A 21081-nucleotide genomic window follows, 5' to 3' on the forward strand; every position below is an offset into this window, starting at 1 on the left:
CACTCCTATTCCACATTTAAAAGCTTCCTTCTTACTTCTGTGTATATTTGAAGTCTGTCGACTGTGCCACAGCTGATCTGGGCTGGACTCCTTTTTCTCTGCTGCTGTCACCTGAAAAATAAACCAGAACATGTTTACCTACAAAAAAAAGAACTTATTATAAGACCACCTGGTTTTGGCAGAAAATCTGACATTGTCTGTTGGTCTAAGAAAATGCTGCTCAAAGGTCAGGGGTACAAGACCGTTCTGAAATTAAAATCATAATTAGAGGATTTGGCAGGCAAGTGGCAAACAAATGACTATCTCATAGACAGTATTTGTTGTAAATTTGCACATCATTAAACTCGTTCTTCCTTTCACACAATCATTAGCCAATTTCCTGCTACTAGTTCACTCACTGAGGGGCTAACAAACAGTGAACCAACCAAGCTACACAGGATCCACCCACTGCCTGCAATCACAAGATCTTTCACCAGGAAGAACACAAAGTAGACATCAGCACCTAAAAGCTTCCCTTCACTGGTTTCGTACTAACCTACCTCTTCACATCTAGAGAGAGAAACGAATCTTTAAAAGTGTAAGGAAGCATGTGGTGGGCAATTCTGTTAATAAAAACCTTACTGGAACTAGTTAGAATATAGGAAAGCTTATTTTATTACCAAAAGTTAGCAATTTTCCCAGAACCTGCGTATGACATGGAATTGTGGGCTGAGGACTGAGAAGAGAACACTCCTGAAGGGGAGACCTTAGAGCAGCTCCAGTGCCTAAAGGGGCTCCAGGAAACCTGGAGAGGGGCTTTGGACAAGGGCCTGTAGGGACAGGACAAGCGGAATGGCTTTAACCTGTCAGAGGGGAGATTGAGATGAGCTCTTAGGCAGAAGCTCTTCCCTGTGAGGGTGCTGAGGCGCTGGCACAGGGTGCCCAGAGAAGCTGTGGCTGCCCCATCCCTGGCAGTGTTCAAGGCCAGGTTGGACACAGGGGCTTGGAGCAAGCTGCTCTAGTGGAAGGTGTCCCTGCCCGTGGCAGGGGGTTGGAACTGGGTGAGCTTTAAGGAACCTTCCAACACAAACCAGTCTGGGATTCTGTGATGACAAAGTTAAAAGGAACCTGTGCAAAGTCCGTGCAAATAGGCAAAACAGTTAATCTGCACAGATGTATATTTTTAGGGTGGGTGCACAACTGAGGGGCTTGCCACAAAAGCAGAACCAATTCGTTTAGTGTCTGCAGCTAAAATACAGATCATGCAATGATAATGCCAGAGCACCTTCACATCCAGCTGCTGTATAAGCAGACCACAGTGAAGAGTAATACAGGGGAAATATGTGGAAAGGTTCTGATGGAAATACCAACAGCTTTGATGCCCGAGCAGCTCATGACAGAGGTGGATAGAAGGCAAACTGCAAATCCGCTTAAAACACTGATTGAAATAAAAACCCAAATGACTGACATATCACTGTCTAGTTCTTACAGCAATAGCGATTTATCATGTTTTGCGACATGCTTCAAACAAGTGTATATCAACACGAGGCATGTTTTGTCATATGGTTCCTGAACATGTCCTTCAGAGCTCCAAAAATTGTGCTTGGAACTGGGATGACAGAGCAAACCAGTACGGAAAATTAACCAAAAAGCCTGCTTCCCTCTGGGATTGCTCCAGGAGTTACTCAGTGGTAAAGGACTTCTGCTCAAAGCTTACATCAGTGTCATACCCTAACATCCCAAAAATTTACTGTTTGAAATAAAAATCACTCATTTGCCTAAGCTGAGCCTCTGTCACTTCCCATGAAACAAAGAGGGCAAACACCACCCCTTGGTGGTATAAAAGACAAGGAATATTGAGGTTAAGACGCTGGCCACTCAGTGAAGAAGAAACAGTCATATAGACTCATTTAAAATACATTTTCTTACTATCTCTAATTAAAAAGGGGTGAACCCCATCTTTTTTTGTTTCAGCAACATCCACTAAAAACTGCAGATCTTGGAGGCAACTGCAAAGCTTTAAAAAAATCACCAAACCTTTAAAAAAGTTGAGCCAAAGAAAATATGAATAATTCCAGCAGAGTTATTGGAAAAAAGAGTCCAGTGATCTTGCCCAAGTAATGAGTGAGATAAAATGCTTCACTATCAATCAAACTAAAGCTATCTTAAAAGACAATTTTAGCATCTTGGTATATGCTTTCATTACACCAAAATGTCATTTTAAAAGATCAAATTGGATTTCAGTTGCTTATCAAATGCAAATATTCATGACCTAGTGTGCGGACACGTAAGATTAAGAGCTCAAAAATCTCCATTCCTATACAATAGAAAGTAAAATTTTTTAAGAGATATAACAAGCTTCAATTTAATGTGCAAGTTTTAAAACTTATTGAATTTCAATTGAGGCACTTAAGACAACCTTGCAGCATTATTGCTTCTAAAAATGTCACCTTTTTGTCACCCATTCAAGGAGGAATGCAAGTAATGCTCTGCAAAAGAGAACCAACCATGACTCTGCCTCAGTGCAATTCACAGTAAGGAAGTAATCTGCACCTCCGCACTGGGCAGTTACAAAGAACACAACTACAGCAGTTTCCAGTGATGATGTAGACTGTTAGTGTCATTCCCTTAAGGCATTCAAGGGATTATTGGGGTATAATTAATCTCACTATAGTAAAAGAAGTTTCAAGGAGGCTCAGGCTGAGGAAAAGGAGTATTCAGTTCTGGCAGACAGCAAGGGTTCCATGCTACTCAAAAATGTAGACCTTGGTTAAGCTCAATACCTTCTGACTAGACACCTAACTGAGCAGAAAAAGTCACAAGGAGCCCTGAATGGGTTATTCTCCAGCGGCTCCTAGAAGAAATAAAGGTAATGTACCTGTGGCTACAACCAAAAGAGGACCAGCAGAGCAGAAAAGCAGCTGAAAAGCTAACGGCTATGTAGTGGCTAGCAAACACAAGAAAAAGGCAGGGGCTAGTTTTTCTTCAGGATTACCAGCTGCCCAGGGTCATCTTGTCAGAATGGAACTCAGGAAGTTCTCTTTTTCTGGCTAATAATAATTTAACGTGTCACTGGAATAAAGAAAACACAAGAGGGCTCCAAACGATACCAGTGCTCCATGAGGCTGCAGGGCTGTAGGCACTACCTAAGGTCTTCAGGCAGTCTCTAGGTAGCTTATGGAGGTTTTGTAGCAACTTCTCAATGCTGCAACCTGGATGCAGAATTCCTACCATCTCAGCTTCATTTCAGCTCAAGAGATGAAGTCTATTTGGAAATGACAGTAGCCCTAGACCCAGAAAGCCAACTTAGCTACTGCGATGCAACAAAGTCTTTCAGAAGATTCCACTAAACCAGCATACCTCTGAGTTGACCACTCCAAAAATGTCTCTGACATCACGCACAGCATGCTTGTTCCTCCTCCGAGACCGGGAATAGGTGTCCAACCGCCGCTGCACAGCAGCGGCCTGAGTCTTGGTCAGGGTGGAGAGCAGCACAATGTTGTCGTTCTCAGAGGCACAGTCCCCGAGGAGGTCGGACAGACCTGCGTCCTGGAGCCACTCAGCTTCAGCCTCTCCCTCTGCGACGCAAGGGGTGAAAAGGTCGAGTGAGATGCAGAAGGATAACAGCAATTTGAATGCTTGCAACACTTCAGAGGCAGAAAACCAGAAGCCTGAGCCACCCCCTCTCTGGGGTGGCAACAGGACATCACTGGAAGGGACCCACATCTTTGTTAGGAAGCCACTGATGTTCTCAAAGCCTTTGCCCTGTTCCCAGGTTCCCAGCTGGGTATCGAGTGAAACTGGAGGAGACACAGCACTCTAGGCAGCTATAACTGCCCGCATACACCCTTCTCCTCACCCAGGGTGAGGAAAGAGAAGAAAAAGCACAGATATTGCTGGAAATGCAAGCTCCCTCAGAAGCTGGGCAGAAGAGGGGGCACAAGTGTGACTCTGTGTGGTATTTAGCACAGGAATTGAACTCGATGGGGGCTTTTAGAGGATACAGCAGGAAAGCCAGATACACTTGCTTAAATCTGCCTTTACAAAGGGTATCTCTGGAAGCAGGCAACAGCACTCAGCACACTCAGAATGAATAGCAGTGCCTCCCTGGAGCACCCCTGCTTCTTTGGCAGCTTTGGGAATGGACAAAAAAAGATCTATGAGAAGCCACAACATCTGCATATTTGGCTGTAGGACTCTTCTCAATTATTTTGCTATTTATTTTAGTTTCTATTTATCTACATGCAGGCCTGTGCTTCAACTGTTTTCATTTTTCTTTTTTTTAATATCCAGACACTGCTCTGGTAGATTCACAATACATTTGCATAACTATTTGCCTGCACCATTCTCTACCATTTTAGGTGGACTGGTACCTGTACAGTAATCCAACAAAAGCAAAAATTATATTCTCACTCTGTACATTTGCTTTATGTCTGTGCCTATTCAAAACATCACTAAAACTAAAGACCATTTCAGCTCCAGAATGAAGTGTGAGAAGCCTGGAGACAGTACAGCAGCATTACTCAAATAAGCACAATTCCCCTTCATACTTCAATATATATTATGATGCACTTCAAACACAGAAGACAATTTTTTCCTTATAGGCTGCACCCTCTGTGCAGCTGAGAAAATGCCCTGAGCAAGACAGCTACTTGAAAGCCAAGAATAAAAGAAGCAATTTAGCAAGTGGCTTCAACTTTGATACAGTGAACACCACAAAGCCTTTAGCTTTTCAACTCTATGTCCCACATTCATTCACTGCAGGCAGCTCCAACACAGCTCTACCAATGGTTATACCGGGAAAAAGAAAAATCACAACTGCACTGAAACAGAGCTGTTCATTCCCACTTTGCTTTTCCTATGCAAACTGGTATCTCAGTTATCACAGCTGCTCAGGCAAAGCTTTATTATTGCTGCATCTAAAAAAAAAAGCCATTTAATCTCTTCTTAGAATCCTAGAATGGTTTGTGTTGGAAGAGACCTTAAAGCTCAGCCAGCTCCAACCCCCTGCCATGGGCAGGGACACCTTCCACTAGAGCAGGTTGCTCCAAGCCCCTGTGTCCAACCTGGCCTTGAACACTGCCAGGGATGGGGCAGCCACAGCTGCTCTGGGCACCCTGTGCCAGCGCCTCAGCACCCTCACAGGGAAGAACTTCTGCCTCAGAGCTCATCTCAACCTCCCCTCTGGCAGGTTAAAGCCATTCCCCTTGTCCTGTCCCTACAGGCCCTTGTCCAAAGCCCCATCCAGATTCTTGGAGATGAAATAATTTATTTTTTCTGGGGAAACTTCCGTATTCATGCAACTTGCAAAAATACATCGCGACTCCATTAAAACTCTTCTCAGCCTTCAGAGCACACTCTTTGTGCTCTTCGGTGCTGTACTTTTTTCAGCATTAAACCACAACAAATAGAGCTCGACTTGAAGTCAAGTATTTCCTTTAACAAATCTTCTAACAAACTGGCTAGCTTTCCTACTATGGTCTGAAGTTTTGGGCTTTTTCCATGTCTGGTTCTAGAGAAGCTAATACGTAGGGAAAAAATCCTTCCCTGTGAGAGTGCTGAGGCGCTGGCACAGGGTGCCCAGAGAAGCTGTGGCTGCCCCATCCCTGGCAGTGTTCAAGGCCAGGTTGGACACAGGGGCTTGGTGCAACCTGCTCTAGTGGAAGGTGTCCCTGCCCGTGGCAGGGGGTTGGAACCGGATGAGCTTTAAGGTCTCTCCCAACACAAACCATTCTGGGATTCCATGATCCCCTGGTACTGCTTGCTCAATTACAGCTGCTCACACACTGTGGTCCCGTTCCTGACTCCTCGCAGCAATCTGTGCTACACCCGTGGTTTCAGCAGCACAGCATGCAAAAAACTTCTGGTTTATTTTGCCTTTGGAACCAAAGGAAGTTAAGTGTATTGCTTGCAAATTTTGAAAATACCCAATTCCAGTCATAACAGGAAACTAATCTAATACACAGTGCTAAACAGCGGGCCTCAAATCGGATATTGTGTGAGCCTATGCTCCATTTGATGCCAAAGCACCAGATTTTAATTCATCCATTTAATGCTTTTGGCCCAGATACATTTGCCAGTAACACAAAAGGAAACGTGTAAAATAGGTTATTTATGGGGAGAAGGGGGAAATCGAAGAGAAACAGGTCAGAACCAAGAGGTCCACAGAAGCTGAGCTGCAGGTTTAGGCCTGGAGAGCTGCTAACATTTGCCTTGGGCGTTCCAGACAAGCAGCATTTCAGGTGGCCACAATTAGGAATAAATTTGCAAAACTAAAGAATCACCAGTTCCAAAAATTTACTTGAAATGTAAGCTAGCCAAAAATAGCATTTCTAATAACGGGGTTTATTTCCAAAAAGTTAAAAGGACAGCTTCAGTATCCTACAATTTCAGACTAAACATTAAACGCAACTTCCTACATAGTGTTGAAAGATAGAGAAGAATCACTCTTTGCTGACACTTCCCAGGCATGATTACATGCTGTAAGGATGCTAGCAGATATTTTAGTGGCACTACCACACAGAGCGCATACTTTACCAGCATGCTGAACTGCCGGACCTTGGAGAGAGCTGGATGAACAGCAAGGAAAGGACACTGCTGCTCTATTCCAGGGAAAAGCTCCTTCCTGCTCCCTTCAACTGTTAGTGAGGCCACGAGTGTCAGCAGCTCCTTTCAGCTGACCCAGTTCTGCAGAGTCACACACTGGCTTCCAGCTCACACCAGGCCACAAGCAGCTGCCATTACGCCATCCCTTACATGGGGCTCTCCAACCAGGTCAGCATCTCTGCAACACCTTATCCACAGGCAGGCTCCACGCTGCCCCTGCACTTTGCTTAGGATCAGCTCTGTGTCAGCCACGCCATCTCCAGACGGAGCTGCCAGCACCTGCCCAAGCACAACTTCTAGGGCTTTACACAAAGAGCAACGGGGCCTTTGGCTCCGAGGAGCCCTGCAGCCCCTGCCCGGCATTGCCACCTCACAGGGCTCCAACCATAAACTGCAGAGACACGAGAGCCAACAGGCACAAGCCAAACCCTGGATCCGCACCACCTGAAGGTCCCCCTCACCACTATCGCTGCCAGCACAACGCTCATTCGACTATGTTCCCTCGCAGAAGGCATCAGGAGCCGAGTGCGCACATCTCCTGCCCCAGCCTGCCGGGAAGGCTTCGCACCTTTGAGCACTGTTTCAGGTCTGTCTTGTTTCAGTGGCCAATTAAGCAGTCAGCTCTTGCCTGCTAGTTTAATATACAGCATTAAAAGACACTTTTCCTTGTGCCCTTGCTTACACAGAGGAATCATATTGCCTCTAGCATATGAGTCTTTTGGGTATCCCAGACAGTTTTTCATTCATGGCATTGCCTCTTTTCCAGAGTCTTCTTCCTGGCACACTCATTTTCTGAGTCACTTTTCCATCTCCTCTAGTTCTAAAAAACAAATTTACATTCTTTACAGAGGGACACTAACAGCAGACCTTAATGCTTACTGTATCTTGCCTACTATGGCTGACACGGATGGTGATCTCCCCAGAGATCTCTCCCAGAGACCCCTCTATACACCTAGGAGAGCTATTTATCCTTCCCAGGCACGGCAGCACATGGGACTTTCACTGAAACATGTTCCCATTACACCCATGGTTCCTTCTCAAGATTAGCAGTGTCCAAGGCCAGGCTGGACGGGGCTTGGAGCAACCTGCTCTAGTGGAAGGTGTCCCTGCCCGTGGCAGGGGGATGGAACTGGAGGAGCTTTAAGGTCCCTTCCAACACAAACCAGTCTGTGATTCTATGATCAGGCCAGCGCAACAGATGTAGGCTGTACAGGCTGCAAACCCAACCATTCTAGAGCATGTAGAGCCAACTAAACCCCATTCTTCAAAATGGTCCCAGGAAATATGTGATCCCAATCTGCTTATCACTGTTTATCATCCCTCCAGCCCCAGAATGCTGTACCTCCCATGTCAAAAGGCAATTGATCCAGTTATTCCAAAATACTGAATAACATCAGCACTACAGAGAGCCCATTACAAACACCTCATCTGGATGAAGCAGTCCTCAAAAGAAGGGGGGGGGGGGAAGGAGGCATATAAGAAAAACCTTGTATGGATGGACTCAAGTCATTTTGGATGTTTATTATGGCTTCTTGAAGAGCAAATTAGAGGGGGAAATGTCTGCCTCCTACCAAAACAACTCTCAGAAAAGCCACTCTGATGAAGTCTTAGAACCACATACACAAACAAGCCTTCCAAACCACCACCAACTATCATTGGGTGTTCATCACCACACAGCCACCTGCACAGGGAGCAAGAGGCTCCTGCTGGAAAAAATCTGGAGCCTTGAACGTACTCCTGACTGCCCTTTAGAGTCAGCTTTGTTTCAGAAGCTGAAACCAGGCCAGGCCAGCACTTCTCTTGAGCAGGACATTAGCCACCACCCAAATAAAAAGGTAGACATATCTGATTTGACTGGTAATATTCTAGCCATATTGCAACATGCTTCTAAATCATTCAGGTGCATAAGCAAGTTTTGTCTTTAGGATGTTCACCTTCCAACCCAAACCATTCTATGATTCTATGACCTTCCTCCCTTCACTCCCTACATTTTTGGCAACTTACCTTCTTGTGCTTTGACATCTGCAAGGCTGCATTCCTCTTGCTCCACTTCAGTGCTCTGTTTAATGTTCTCTACTTCCAGCCAAAAACTGTCCATTGACAAGTTGTCCAAAGACTCTACCCTGGAATTCGTGCCCTCTGACACCGGGGATGCCAAAAGACTCTTTGGAGGAAGCTGGCTCATTTTGCAAAGGCAATTTCTGGTACTGAGAGAGCAAGAGATAAAGAGAGACGTTAAGCTACATGTATTCACATCACACTACAGCAGCCTTCATTGATTAATGACTGCAATAAAAGCCAAACAGAGGTAAGTGCTAGACTTCGTTTGGTTAGCATTTAGCAATAACAGACAAGGTTGTGACCAAATTCCCTACAGAATGGGAAAAACTGCTGTCCAAACATGTGAAAGGATGCAGCATCAACATGGGTTTTCCAATGCTGTCATTCAGTGACCTCCAAGACAACACCTACGACTCCCACACTTGCTTCCAAGACTTCCCTGCAAACTTGCACAGATACCCTCAACATTGAGAGTAAACCAAGATGTTTCAAGCTTGGTGCACGTGTGCTCTGGTTATCTGGCACGCACAGCGAGCGACAACTCCCAGCCACGGTGGACTTAACCCAGTAGCAAAAGCCGGCACAGCTCCCTCTCCTGCATTTCAGATCATTCAATAAAGTTGGGTGTTTGAGGTCCTCTTTTCCTGCCCACACCAGTTTTTTAGCTGTGAAACCCAAACAGACAGTGTTTTCTTACCACCCTGCTGATTAATTCATGGGCAGCTGAAGTCCCAGACTGGCCTCATTCAGCTTTCAACCTCTGTGCAGAAAGTTGTGAGGTTGTCGCCAGATCATAGAATAATACCTCTCCTAAAATGAATTTTAATTTTCTTCAAAGGGCTCCAAGCCATTTAAACCTGGCTCGATCTGGTGAAATAGCTTTTTCAAAGACTTAAAAAAAAAAAAAAAAAGGTAAAAATTGGAAATTATAACAAAACACCTACAAAACGCAATTTAGCTCCTAACTCTAGAAAGGCTTAGAAAGTTAGAGAAGGCAAAATATCCACAAAACTTTAGCTCCTTTCATTCCAGAAAGCCATTATTAGCATTTTCATTCCAGAAAGCATTATTAGCCATTATTCTGGCACTAACCTGGCTTTTATAAGAATCCCAGACTAGTTTGGGTTGGAAGGAACCTTAAAGCTCATCCAGTTCCAACTCCCTGCCATGGGCAGGGACACCTTCCACTAGAGCAGCTTGCTCCAAGCCCCTGTGTCCAACCTGGCCTTGAACACTGCCAGGGATGGGGCAGCCACAGCTTCTCTGGGCACCCTGTGCCAGCGCCTCAGCACCCTCACAGGGAAGAGCTTCTGCCTAAGAGCTCATCTCAGTCTCCCCTCTGGCAGGTTAAAGCCATTCCCCATGTCCTGTCCCTACAGACCCTTGTCCGAAGCCCCTCTCCAGGTTTCTTGTAGCCCCTTTAGGCACTGGAGCTGCCCTAAGGTCTCTCACGAACCTTTGCTTCTCCAAGGTGATGCAGCCCAGCATCACCTTCTTATATGCTGATGCAGCCCAGCATATGGTTGGCTTTCTGGGCTGCAAGCATACACTGTCAACTCATTTCAACTCAGAAAGGGCTAACTTTGAAGATCTAACAACTAACAGACATGTTTTGCAGTATATTCTCTCTTGTATTTACACATATGCATGCATACTGTGCTCATACCCTTTTTCAACATGCACATAGGCAGCCCTTCCCTTGTAAAGGTCAGAACTAAAGCAATAAGCATCATTCCAGGAACATCTGGAGCCAGCCACAGCATTGAGAACAAGAACAAGGAGGGTTGGTTGGTTTGTTTTAGAGGAACACAAAAGTGAAAGATTGAAAATAGCTATTACACCACCCAGCCCACTTCTGATAAGGGCAGAGGGCAATCTGCTTTCTTAGTATGCACTTTTCCCACCACCCCACTTTCCTATTCCTGGATATCCAAATAACAGGCCTCCAGGTGAGATGCCACTTTATAGCCTGGCAGAGCACTCAAATAATTTAAGATTCTGATTTTTTTTTCTACCTACATAGTTCATGTCCATCTCCCTCAGTTCTGTTACAGTTACCATCTCAAATCATTGTTTCCCCTTTCAACTTTTTATTTGTATCTTTACCCACTAGGAGTTAAAAATTTAGGTCACATCCCTCACATTAACTCTTCATCTTTAGTACCCCTCTCCATTTTCTCACATTTGCTTTAAACAAAGCCGGCTTGCTAGCATCAAAAAGACGTTTAATACCTGGCCATGACATCTCACTAGAATTCTGTTACACACCAGTCAACAGAAATCATCACTTGCAACATGAAACGGACTAGGAGGATGATTTTATATTACCTTGAGGGATTTGGCTTTGGCCATATCAGTGCCAGAAACACTGGAGCCAAACTTACACTAAAGAGAAGTCTCCCAGCACACAACATTACACAGGCTAAGGAACCATCTTACAGGCTCTCTTAATTGCCCTACTGAAGGCACACAGTTACTCTTCTTGCCCTAAGTTACTGCCCTATACTACTGGGGATCTAGGTACTGATCAAAGCGGCTCTGACATACACCTTTCCTTCATGTTCAGCTTGGTTGAAAGCTGGCTCACCTTACACAGCTTACAGAAATCTCCATGGGTTCACACCAAAACAGAATGTAGGTTTGCAGATCCAGCAGAACCTACCCTAGACCTGAGCAGCACAGGTCTGCAGCAAGCCTGTGTCACACACAGCTATGACAGTCCCTTCCCCACATCTGCCACATGCCTGCCTGGAAAAATAACCCAAAATGTTAAGCCAACATAAATAGAGTCTTCAGGTGTTTCAAAAAGAGCGACTCTTGACTTTGATGTTCTGTGAGACTTACCTAGATACCAGGTTCTGAATGCAAGTTTTAGTCCAGGAGATACTACATCCAAGTGGAGTAATACTTACTTAAGGCATCAGGGCATATTCCTGGTGCACATTTGAGAAGGATCACAACATCCTTAGAGTCCTGGCTTCAGGTATAGACTTGCAAACAGCTGGTTTTGATCTACCAGCACCTTCAGTCCACATCAAGACAACAGAGTACTGGTGCAAGAACATAGTTTTGCCAGATGACAGTGAACTGCTGTATCCCATCCCACTCTGACTTGTGCCTCCATACCACCCACAGGTATTTTGCTTCCTTTCACAGCTGGAAATACAGATGATCTAGTAGTGCTTGCACAAAAAGCTCCACCACAGTCACATTATATGCCTACTGTAGGAGAGCCATATTTGAGTAGCCCAAAGCCATCCCAACTTTTTTCCTCAACAACCCCAGAGACTGATGCACTAAACTCTATTTGGACAAGGTGCAGGATGCTAATGTCACACAGCAGCTCTACACTAAGCTAGCGCTCTTGTTCCTGTTTCACAGAACACCACCAAAGCAAAGTCAGGCCTTTACATTTAGAAAATTATTTATTTTCTGGTCTAAATTTTCTTTTTTTTTGAACATGGTGCTTTAGAAATCCAGCCACCCAGGTGGAAGGTTAATTTTAGATACAGAGCACCTGAAAGATTGTTCTTCCTCATTGCATTCCCAAGTCACCAGAGGGCAATCTGTGACGTATAAACATAGCAACAGTTTAGATTGAAAGTGTAGATTGTTGGCTTAAAATGTTAATTGCTCAGTTGCAACTGGGCAAAAAGTAGGTGGAATAATCAAGTTCACTCAGCTGCACTGTCAACACAACAGAAAGCTTAAGATTGTAAAGTTTTAAAAATTAACCCAACAAAAAGCAAACTAGCAGAAAGATCTGGTTAAGAGCAACCATAAAGATTACTCTGTGGAAAGACTGACAACCCTACTGCAATAGTGCAACCTTGTCCTCCTGTTTAAGAGCAGAGCTAGTTTTAATGGGCTCATTCAGCTGACTTGTCTAACACCTTCAGCCTAACCCTGACTTAACAGTATTAACAGAGTTGCAAGAAATTAGGCTGTCACGGATCTTATACAGTTCATTTTCTTATTATTACTTCTATAAATCCCTCCACGCAGAGTGCTGGTAGCCCTGGACAAGCTCTGCATCCTGCACAGTGCTGACTCCAAGCGATGGTGGCTCATCAATCCTGGGCTAGAACCTAGTCTCAGGGTAGTTTTTGATCTGTTCCTAGATACTGTCAATGAATGGCAAATACATTGCAAACACTCATGCAACTCTCAGCCCTCTTGAATATCAAATAAAATAAACACTATTGCTATGCATCTGTTTATTCCAAGCTTGAATCATTCCCATTGGAGAGCTTCTGAAAGGATCTGGAGCTGCCTCAACTACTTCACTGCTTGCTCAACATCCTTCCCTCATTGAAATACCTCTCTAGCAGATGAAAAAATAAAGAGGTTCCTTCTCAAGCATTTAGAACAGAACACGAGGCAACAAGTGTAAGCCAAGAAAATGGAATTCCTTTAAAAGTGTTTCCAGAAAAACTAAGATGAGAAGAAGCCAACAAGAGCAGAAGAATTAAGTTACACAAGCCAGCTCCAGCCCTTTCACACAAGCACTTAGGTTTTTTAAAGACATTTCCAATGATCTAGAGCAAGCACAAAGGCACACATGAAACACAGAAACAGATGGAGCGAGTCTCAATTAACTTCATGAGCAAGTTAGGAGAAGCGCACCAAGTCACAGCATCACAGCAGTCCAGACCACTCACATGAAACACAAGCTCTTTTGAAAGAAAAGAAGGAACGTGAGACATCATTCTATCAACTGGTTGCAGTGTTTTGACAGATAAAGACATAAAGTCAAAGAACAAAATCCACGTCAGCATCTCATCACACATCTCCCCATCTTTCAATGTACTTCAAGGTCAAAAATAACTGTTGGATACAAAAGCACAAGATTAAAATAAACAAACAAAAAAAAAAAGCCCATGCAGGAAATGGTCCCTCTTCACGTTGCTTCCAAGTTGCTACCCTAAGCAAGCAGTTTAAACCCTAATGAGGAACTGTGTAGCTAATACTGAAAAGAGAGAATCACCTGAAGATCAGCCCACCACAGTTCATAACATGACAAGTTATATTGTTTAAAATCATGTAGTCAGATAAAGGCATCAGAAACAACAGAGAGGAGTATTTGAAAAACTGGATAAAATCCTGAAGCAGTAAGTCACATGTCTACAGCTGTATCTACATAAAATATATTTTGCTTACTGTAAGTATTGGAAGTTTAAACCTCAGTCTTTCAAAGCTGTCAATGCTAATATAAGAACAAGTCCCTGTATAGAAGAATTAAATCTGCTTATTATCAAAATCTTGCACGTAATATGCAGAATCAGCTATTTCATTCAGACACACAGAATTACACAAAACACTATTCCCAATACAGATAGCAAATTTATCCAGGAGAAGCCTTGTGGACAAATGCTCCATGACTTTTCTACCAAATGTCTAAAGAAAGCCCGACTGCAAATCTTTAAAGCCTGGCTTTGCTACCCTCACAGTCCCCGCAGTTCTGTACACAAACACCACAGACTACCAGTTCCTCCCTTCTCCCTAGAGCAAGAGGCAAAAAAGCACAACTGAAGTTTACTCTGAGGAGAAAATGAAAAGCACATGGCTGGTTCAAATTCCTTGGACCAGACAATAAAAGCAATGACAGACTAATTCTCAAATTACTGTGGCAGCAATGAAGAGTAACTTACCCCATACACTCTTACCATAAACCATAGCAGCTAAAGAGCCAGAATTAAAGTGATCTTAGAAACAGGCTGCCCCTGCTGACATGCATCTTTGCATATCTCTAACCATAGGGGACTTGGCCATACACCCAGCAGTTTCACAGAACATCTCCCTGTAAGAAATCATAGGGCCTTTAGCCCGGGCTATTTTATATGGCACTGCTGCCAACCACCACTCCTGTTTGAATTAAAGCATTTTATCACGGAATTCACACCCATAGGACAGCACACTTGAACGTTTGTCTCTACAGCACCAGCAAGAATAGCTAGGATGTCACTGCTACAGCTTACTAATAAGATTACAGCTTGTTTTCAGTAACACAGCAATCAGTTCATCAAGATCTTCATTATGCAAGCAGCTCTGGGAGCAGCGTCACTTCAGGTTGTTTTGAAGAAGCCTGTTCTGCAAGTGATAGAGGACGTGCCAGGCAGCTCTGCATGTGTGGAGTCCTTCGCTCCAGCCTCCGCCCCCCTCCACAAGAAAGTGACACTCCCCAGCTCTTGTCCTGGCATCCCCAGTGCCATCAGAAAGACAGAACAGGGATCCTTCACCCAGTGCTATGTGGAGTGAAGGACGCTTGTGTGTAACTCCCTGCTCTGCCTTAGCACCTCCATTATTTTCTGTGTTGGATGCAAACTCCAGACATTACCTCCACCATGGCACTGGAATTCCTTAATTAAACCGAAGTTATAACTTACCTGACAGTAAGTGTTTCTACTGAACTATTTAAGGGCAAAGAAACTCCATCTCAACATCTGTATCTCAGGCCTTCATCTGGTATAGATTTGTCTCCACTTTGTCTAGAAAGCTAAGGACTAGTGAAAGTTGCCTGTAATTACAGATCTGCCTGGAGGTGTCTCAGACCAAAGCTCAGAGCAGAACAAACACCAAATTGATAAACCCATGCAGATACAGCCAAGTTAAAAATGTTCAAAGCCATGTTTAGTTTAGTCTATTAGCCGGGTGTCTGCCCATCATACTAGGGATTGTTTTGGCCTCAGAAAACATAAGCTATGCTCTCTGTACGTGTTTTTTTGTTTCACTGCAAGGTCACTGCCAATGAGCCTGTTGTTCACTTTCCCTGTGTTAGCATGGAAAGCCAAACAGGAAAAGGTTTTTCATGGACACAAATCCGGCTGTGAGAAAGGAGTAGCTGGCCAAAGCAAAGCTTTAGTAGTGCTGCAATCTTTAATGCAATTGTGAATTGATAAGCCTGATATATGGGATGATTAGACAAAAGTCATTAACAAAAAGGTGGCATTCCCATCCCTATTTTCCTCCTCACACACTCCATTGAATCCATGGTCATCTAAACACAAAAGCAACTGTATTTGTCCAGCAGTAACAAGGTACTGCTTTGCCTTTCAACTTGCGCGTATCAGCACGACATCAGATGTCAAACCGCACAGACCATGGAATCATCATAGACTCTTAGGATGGCTTGGGTTGGAAGAGACCTTAAAGCTCACCCAGCCCCAACCCCCTGCCATGGGCAGGGACACCTTTCACTAGAGCAGCTTGCTCCAAGCCCCTGTGTCCAACCTGGCCTTGAACACTGCCAGGGATGGGGCAGCCACAGCTTCTCTGGGAAAAGTCTGTGCCAGCGCCTCAGCACCCTCACAGGGAAGAGCTTCTGCCTCAGAGCTCATCTCAATCTCCCCTCTGGCAGGTTAAAGCCATTCCCCCTTGTCCTGTCCCTACAGGCCCTTGTCCAAAGCCCCTCTCCAAATTTCTTGTGCCTCTTTAGGTATTAGAAGAGGTCACAAGATTAACTTGCTGACCAGCACAAAGCAAGGAAGAGTGATGTGCTGGAATCCAGATATGCTTCACGCATGAGAGGCTTAAGGATGCAGGAAGACAGGAAGCACAGTCATAAGCTCCTTGTTTGGATTTCACAGGTAAGATTTATTAGAAGACAAAGTGCTTGGCTATTACATTGCCATGAAAAGTCTGCCCCTGGCTGAGATTTATAAGTAATTCTGTAACTAATACTGGAGTGCCATCTCTGAGCCCAGCCACAAGCCACCTCAGGTACCAAACCTTTACAAAACTGCAAAGAAGAGCATGAGGGAGGAAGAGCTGGCTTGGCAATGGCTTTTTCTCAACTGCTTTGGAGGCACGACATCACCAGGGCTGGGTAAGCTGGTAGATGCCTTCAAGGGAACCCAGCGAGAACGCCACAGTTACTGCTGCAAAAATAAACACCAAGTCAACTAATTAGCAGACCAGGAAGGGCGGTGTATAGGCATGGTGTATAGGCATGTTTCAGGTCAATCCTAGCAGAAAGGGTTCGTTACACACATACACACAGGACACATTTCACCTGCTGGCAAGTCCCAAATGCACAGACGTGAATTGCCACTTCCCAAGAGTTAAACGTTTTGCTCAAAGTTAGTGAGCAAGTTTGAGGTTCCTGCTGTAGCACCTCTTCAGACCTGACCACAGAGGTGTTCTGGCACCAGCACAGACACTGGAACTCAACAAACTGGTTTTGCAAAACCAGATGTTGTTACTGAATATTTTGATTTTTACAACAGAAGCCCTGCAATACTCAAGGTTTTAGTCCTGTTGTCTTACACGAGTCATTTCAAAGTAATTTACCATAATATTCCTGTGCCAGTCCCCATAAAATTAATATATTTTTTTTAACCTCAAACTTTGCCTGGGATCATTTAAAGATTTCCTTTCTTGCTTCTACACACAAGGTCAAAGCAGACTGGGAAAAATGACAAGTCAGACAGAACCATGAAAATGTGAGCTATGGTTAGAAATAGAATGACTGTGAGTACATTCACACAAAACAAACAGATTTTGATTACTGCAGCATGGAAATGTTCTGAAACTTAATGCAATTCCTAAGTTGATACAAGTATACATTAGATGAAGTCTTAAGTTCTTTAATGTCCAGTAAGTACACAAAGAGTATGGCGTTTGTCAAGCAAAGTTGTTAAAATTTCAGTTCCAGCCTTTAGTACATATGCTTTGCACGATATTTATAAATAAGCAGTTCTTGCCTTCATACAGCTCTGCAAATCACTGAACAGCCTTCAAGCCCCACAAGCTGCCAGGGCAGCATTACCGCTGAATCTCAAGGGAATACACAGTCTGCATTTTAGCGTCCCCCCGGCCCCAGTCCCACTTCCACAGCTTGCTGCACTCATAGAATCCCAGGCTGGGTTGTGTTGGAAGGGACCTTAAAGCTCATCCAGTTCCAACCCCCTGCCACGGGCACTCGTCCCAGTTACAGAGTTAATTGAAAATAAAAAAGAAACAAGAGGGGGGTAACAGGTCTCATTTCAGGGTGAAGACAGTCAAAGCAATGGTTTAAAGATCATACTGTAGCCTGTTCACCTCTAGAAAACCACCTTGCTTCCACGTATCCTGCCGCCGGTGCTGCCCTACCTCTGCGCCCTACCGGGGGGAGGAAGAGGAGCAGCGACCACCCCGTACCCCGCGACCGCGCTCCCCGTACCTGCCGAGGCTGCCGAGCCGGGCAGGCGCCAGCACCTCCCGGGGCCTGGGGATCCCACTGCTGGCTACGCCGGAGCCAGCCGAGCCGCGTTCAGCCATGTCCCAGCGGGGAGGAGAGCGGCGGTCCGTCCACCCGCTCCCCGCCACACGCCGCTGTCGAACGGAGGAGCCGCTGCCAATGCCGCGCGGTGACAACCAAGCGCTGCTCCGTGTCACACGCGAGGTGCCGACCGGGTGGCCGCGAGCATCCTGTCCTTCCTCCGGGCTGCCCAAGCAGGGGCCCGCCTCCAGCGCTCCGAGCGAGCAGAGACTAGCGACGAGTTATTGCCAAGCCCGGGCTGAAGCTAAGGCTTGCTAAACACTAACTCAAGCCTCAGCCACGTGAAAAAGTCACTCCCAAAAGCAGCACTGGGAAGGAGGAGCCAAACAGCGTATTTGCTCCTCAAAACTGTACTTATCTGAAGTAACAGAACATCAAGAAAAGCACAAAGTATCTGCCGGGGAGGGCTGCAGCAAAAAACACCGAGTGCTTTTTTACAAAGTAAATTCAGCATTTCCTGAGTAGTAAGTAAATCCCAGCTGCGTGCAGACACTCGTGTTGAAGGAGCAGCATAAACCAGAACATCCACGGAGAGTATTCAGCAAGATGCAGATCCTCCTTTAAAATATCATCAACAAGTGACACAGAAAGGGTGAAAGAAATCGGATACCCAGAGCCATCTACAACAGGTTTTGTTCTTTCCTTGTTATTTTCTCCACCAAACCTCCTTTCACAGTGTTTCTGTAACTTCCCTTTCTTCTAGTATTTACTATTCCTAATCCCAAAGTTAAAGGGACAAGTCATTTACTTAAAGTCTCCTCAGCGAAGGCAGGCAAAGCTTCTCCAGCACAAGTAATAAGCCCGCTCCAGGTTTCTAATATTCCCAGTAAGACCGAATCTATGGCTCAGTCTCCTCTGCCCCGATGGCTTCAGGGGCAGCAACAGTATTTTAGAGACAATCCCTCTTAAAAGCAATGCAAAGAGGCCAGCTCAGGTTTGTTCCTTACCCACTGACACAGCCATTTTCCAGCCACTGCTTTAGTCCAGCCACTTCCACCCCACCTTGTGAATGTGCAGGCACTTTGCTGCAGAAGGAATGCTGCTCGATCCCAAACTTCAGTCCGCAGTGGCAAGCAGAGGAAGGATATTTGGTGTGGGACGCTCACAACTCCTCACACTAAGTATGCCAAAACATGCATGGGAATCCCTTCCTCTCCCCCTCTTTCTTTTCCTATCCCCAATTCCTGCAGAACTTTTTTCCTCCCCCCAAAAGTTTAGACACGATGAAGGAAAGCAGGAGGAGAGCCCTCTAGCAAGAAGTAACAACCCTGTGAAGAAGGGTATTTCTCCAGGTAACTGAAGGTGCCTGTGGGAAAGCATTTCTTCACACTGGAGTCAGAGCCAGCTTCCCCTGGCTCCCTCCTGTTCCCGGTAAACCCACAAGCTTTGCATACACAGTGTTTCATATTTCTTATTTAGCTTATTCACTACAAGGGGTACTAATGAGAATTATAAGGGATACAATTCCAAGCTCAGGTTATCCATATAGCTCCTCCTCCATCAGCTCCAAAGCAAGACAAACTGCAGGATGTACCAGCTTGTGACATCCACAGTTATAACCAAACCCATCCATGAGCCACAGCTTTTACAACAGCACCAAATTACACATAGGCAGCATATTATCCCAGACTGGTTTGTGTTGGAAGGGACCTTAAAGCTCATCCAGCTCCAAGCCCCTGCCACGGGCAGGGACACCTTCCACTAGAGCAGATTGCTCCAAGCCCCTGTGTCCAACCTGGCCTCGAACACTGCCAGGGATGGGGCAGCCACAGCTTCTCTGGGAAAAGTCTGTGCCAGCGCCTCAGCACCCTCACAGGGAAGAGCTTCTGCCTAATATCTAATTATATAAATTCATGTAATAAAGACCTTAGCAATGTGCACAGAGCAAGTTGAAACAGTTCTGATGCTTTTATTCAGGTATGCAGACAACAGCTGCTGCAAAGCCACATCGGCCATATGCAGACCATCATATGTGCCCATACAAACTGCCCAGGATTTGACACATAGGAGAGGAAGGAGAGACAATAAAAACATCCATAAAAGATGTGGCTGCCCTAAACTTTGCTGGTTTTACACACTCAGGAAAGTGTTATTCTCCCCAGGGAGCACCCAGCCTTTCCAAAGGGCTTGCCAGCAAGTGCACCTTGCTCTCAAACAAGCGGTTGGGTTTCAAGCAATTCCTTCTCCTGTACACAAAAGCACATCTAAGCTGCCAGTACTGCAAGTAGATGGGCACAGCAGCCCACAACTACATTTCTTTTATCCCTCAGTAGTGAGTTCCTTCTCATCACATTTCCTTCAGCCAGCTGCCTGTCCTTTTTGACCAGCAGATCACCAGACTGATAGGCTGTCAGTCACTTGTACAAGTGAGCTTCATAGTAGGGGTCTCTAACACTGGAGAAACAATTCAGCTGGGGTTGTTGCACAACTGAGGCAAATTTAAAGTATCCAGAATGAAAAGAGCATTCTTTAACAGTACATTCAGTTTTCGTTACTCATATAAAGCACCACACAAGCATTACTGAAGGTTTAAGATCTCTGTGGATAACAGCTGCATTACCACCTACAGCCTTTCACACACTCACTCTTGTCTGGACTTCGGTTATTCATGGTATTTGAGAGAATAATCAGCAAATTTATTTCCTAGCTTGTGAGAAAAGATATGGAGGAATAAGACATGAGGCCAGCTGAGTCTGCATTTTCAGCCAGCGTGATTCAGGATAAATATTTCCACTCCAGTTTCGAGCTCTCCAGCATATTTCATGCACTAGGACAGTCTTCCTGGCGTCATTAGAGATGAGCAAAGCTCAGCAGGACAAGATCGTCTAGATCACAGGAGCTGAATCTTACTCAAATACGGAGACAGAGAGACATACAGATGCTCTCAGCAGCCGCTTCACTGAAATGAATCACTGGTACAGGGCCAGCACTGTCATCGTCACAGCTTTTGTGCACAAGTTATTTCTGAAGGTATCTACACATCCTGTCAGACTGACACAACTTGGCTTGCTCAGTAAAACTGACTTTTTCAGAATCAAAAAGGAGGGAGGAAAAACATCCAACATACTTTTGGAAAACTGGGAATTTCAGCTGGGCTGAAACTTCAGGCTGGAGATGAGAAGACTCCAGGAATCCTCTGCCAGACCACCAGCCTGGGAGACCTGCCCCTGAACACT

At 45.1% G+C, this 21081-nt stretch overlaps 1 protein-coding gene across 2 annotated transcripts in view; it reads right to left on the minus strand.

Annotated features, from left to right (window-relative positions):
* ARHGAP40 (Rho GTPase activating protein 40) overlaps positions 1 to 21081 on the minus strand; it is a 45788-nt gene that overhangs the window by 13565 nt on the left and 11142 nt on the right. For both annotated transcript variants that reach the window (XM_030503380.1, XM_030503381.1), the window contains exons 2-4: positions 8590 to 8792; positions 3340 to 3557; positions 36 to 111 (exon numbers count right to left, since the gene is read on the minus strand). In XM_030503380.1, the coding sequence (XP_030359240.1) occupies positions 36 to 111; positions 3340 to 3557; positions 8590 to 8770 (475 nt within the window). In that variant the 5' untranslated portion in view covers positions 8771 to 8792. The remainder of the gene's footprint in view (positions 1 to 35; positions 112 to 3339; positions 3558 to 8589; positions 8793 to 21081) is intronic.

This window comes from Strigops habroptila, chromosome 13 (genome assembly GCF_004027225.2).
Source record: "Strigops habroptila isolate Jane chromosome 13, bStrHab1.2.pri, whole genome shotgun sequence".
In the NCBI taxonomy this organism is placed as follows: Eukaryota; Metazoa; Chordata; class Aves; order Psittaciformes; family Psittacidae; genus Strigops; species Strigops habroptila.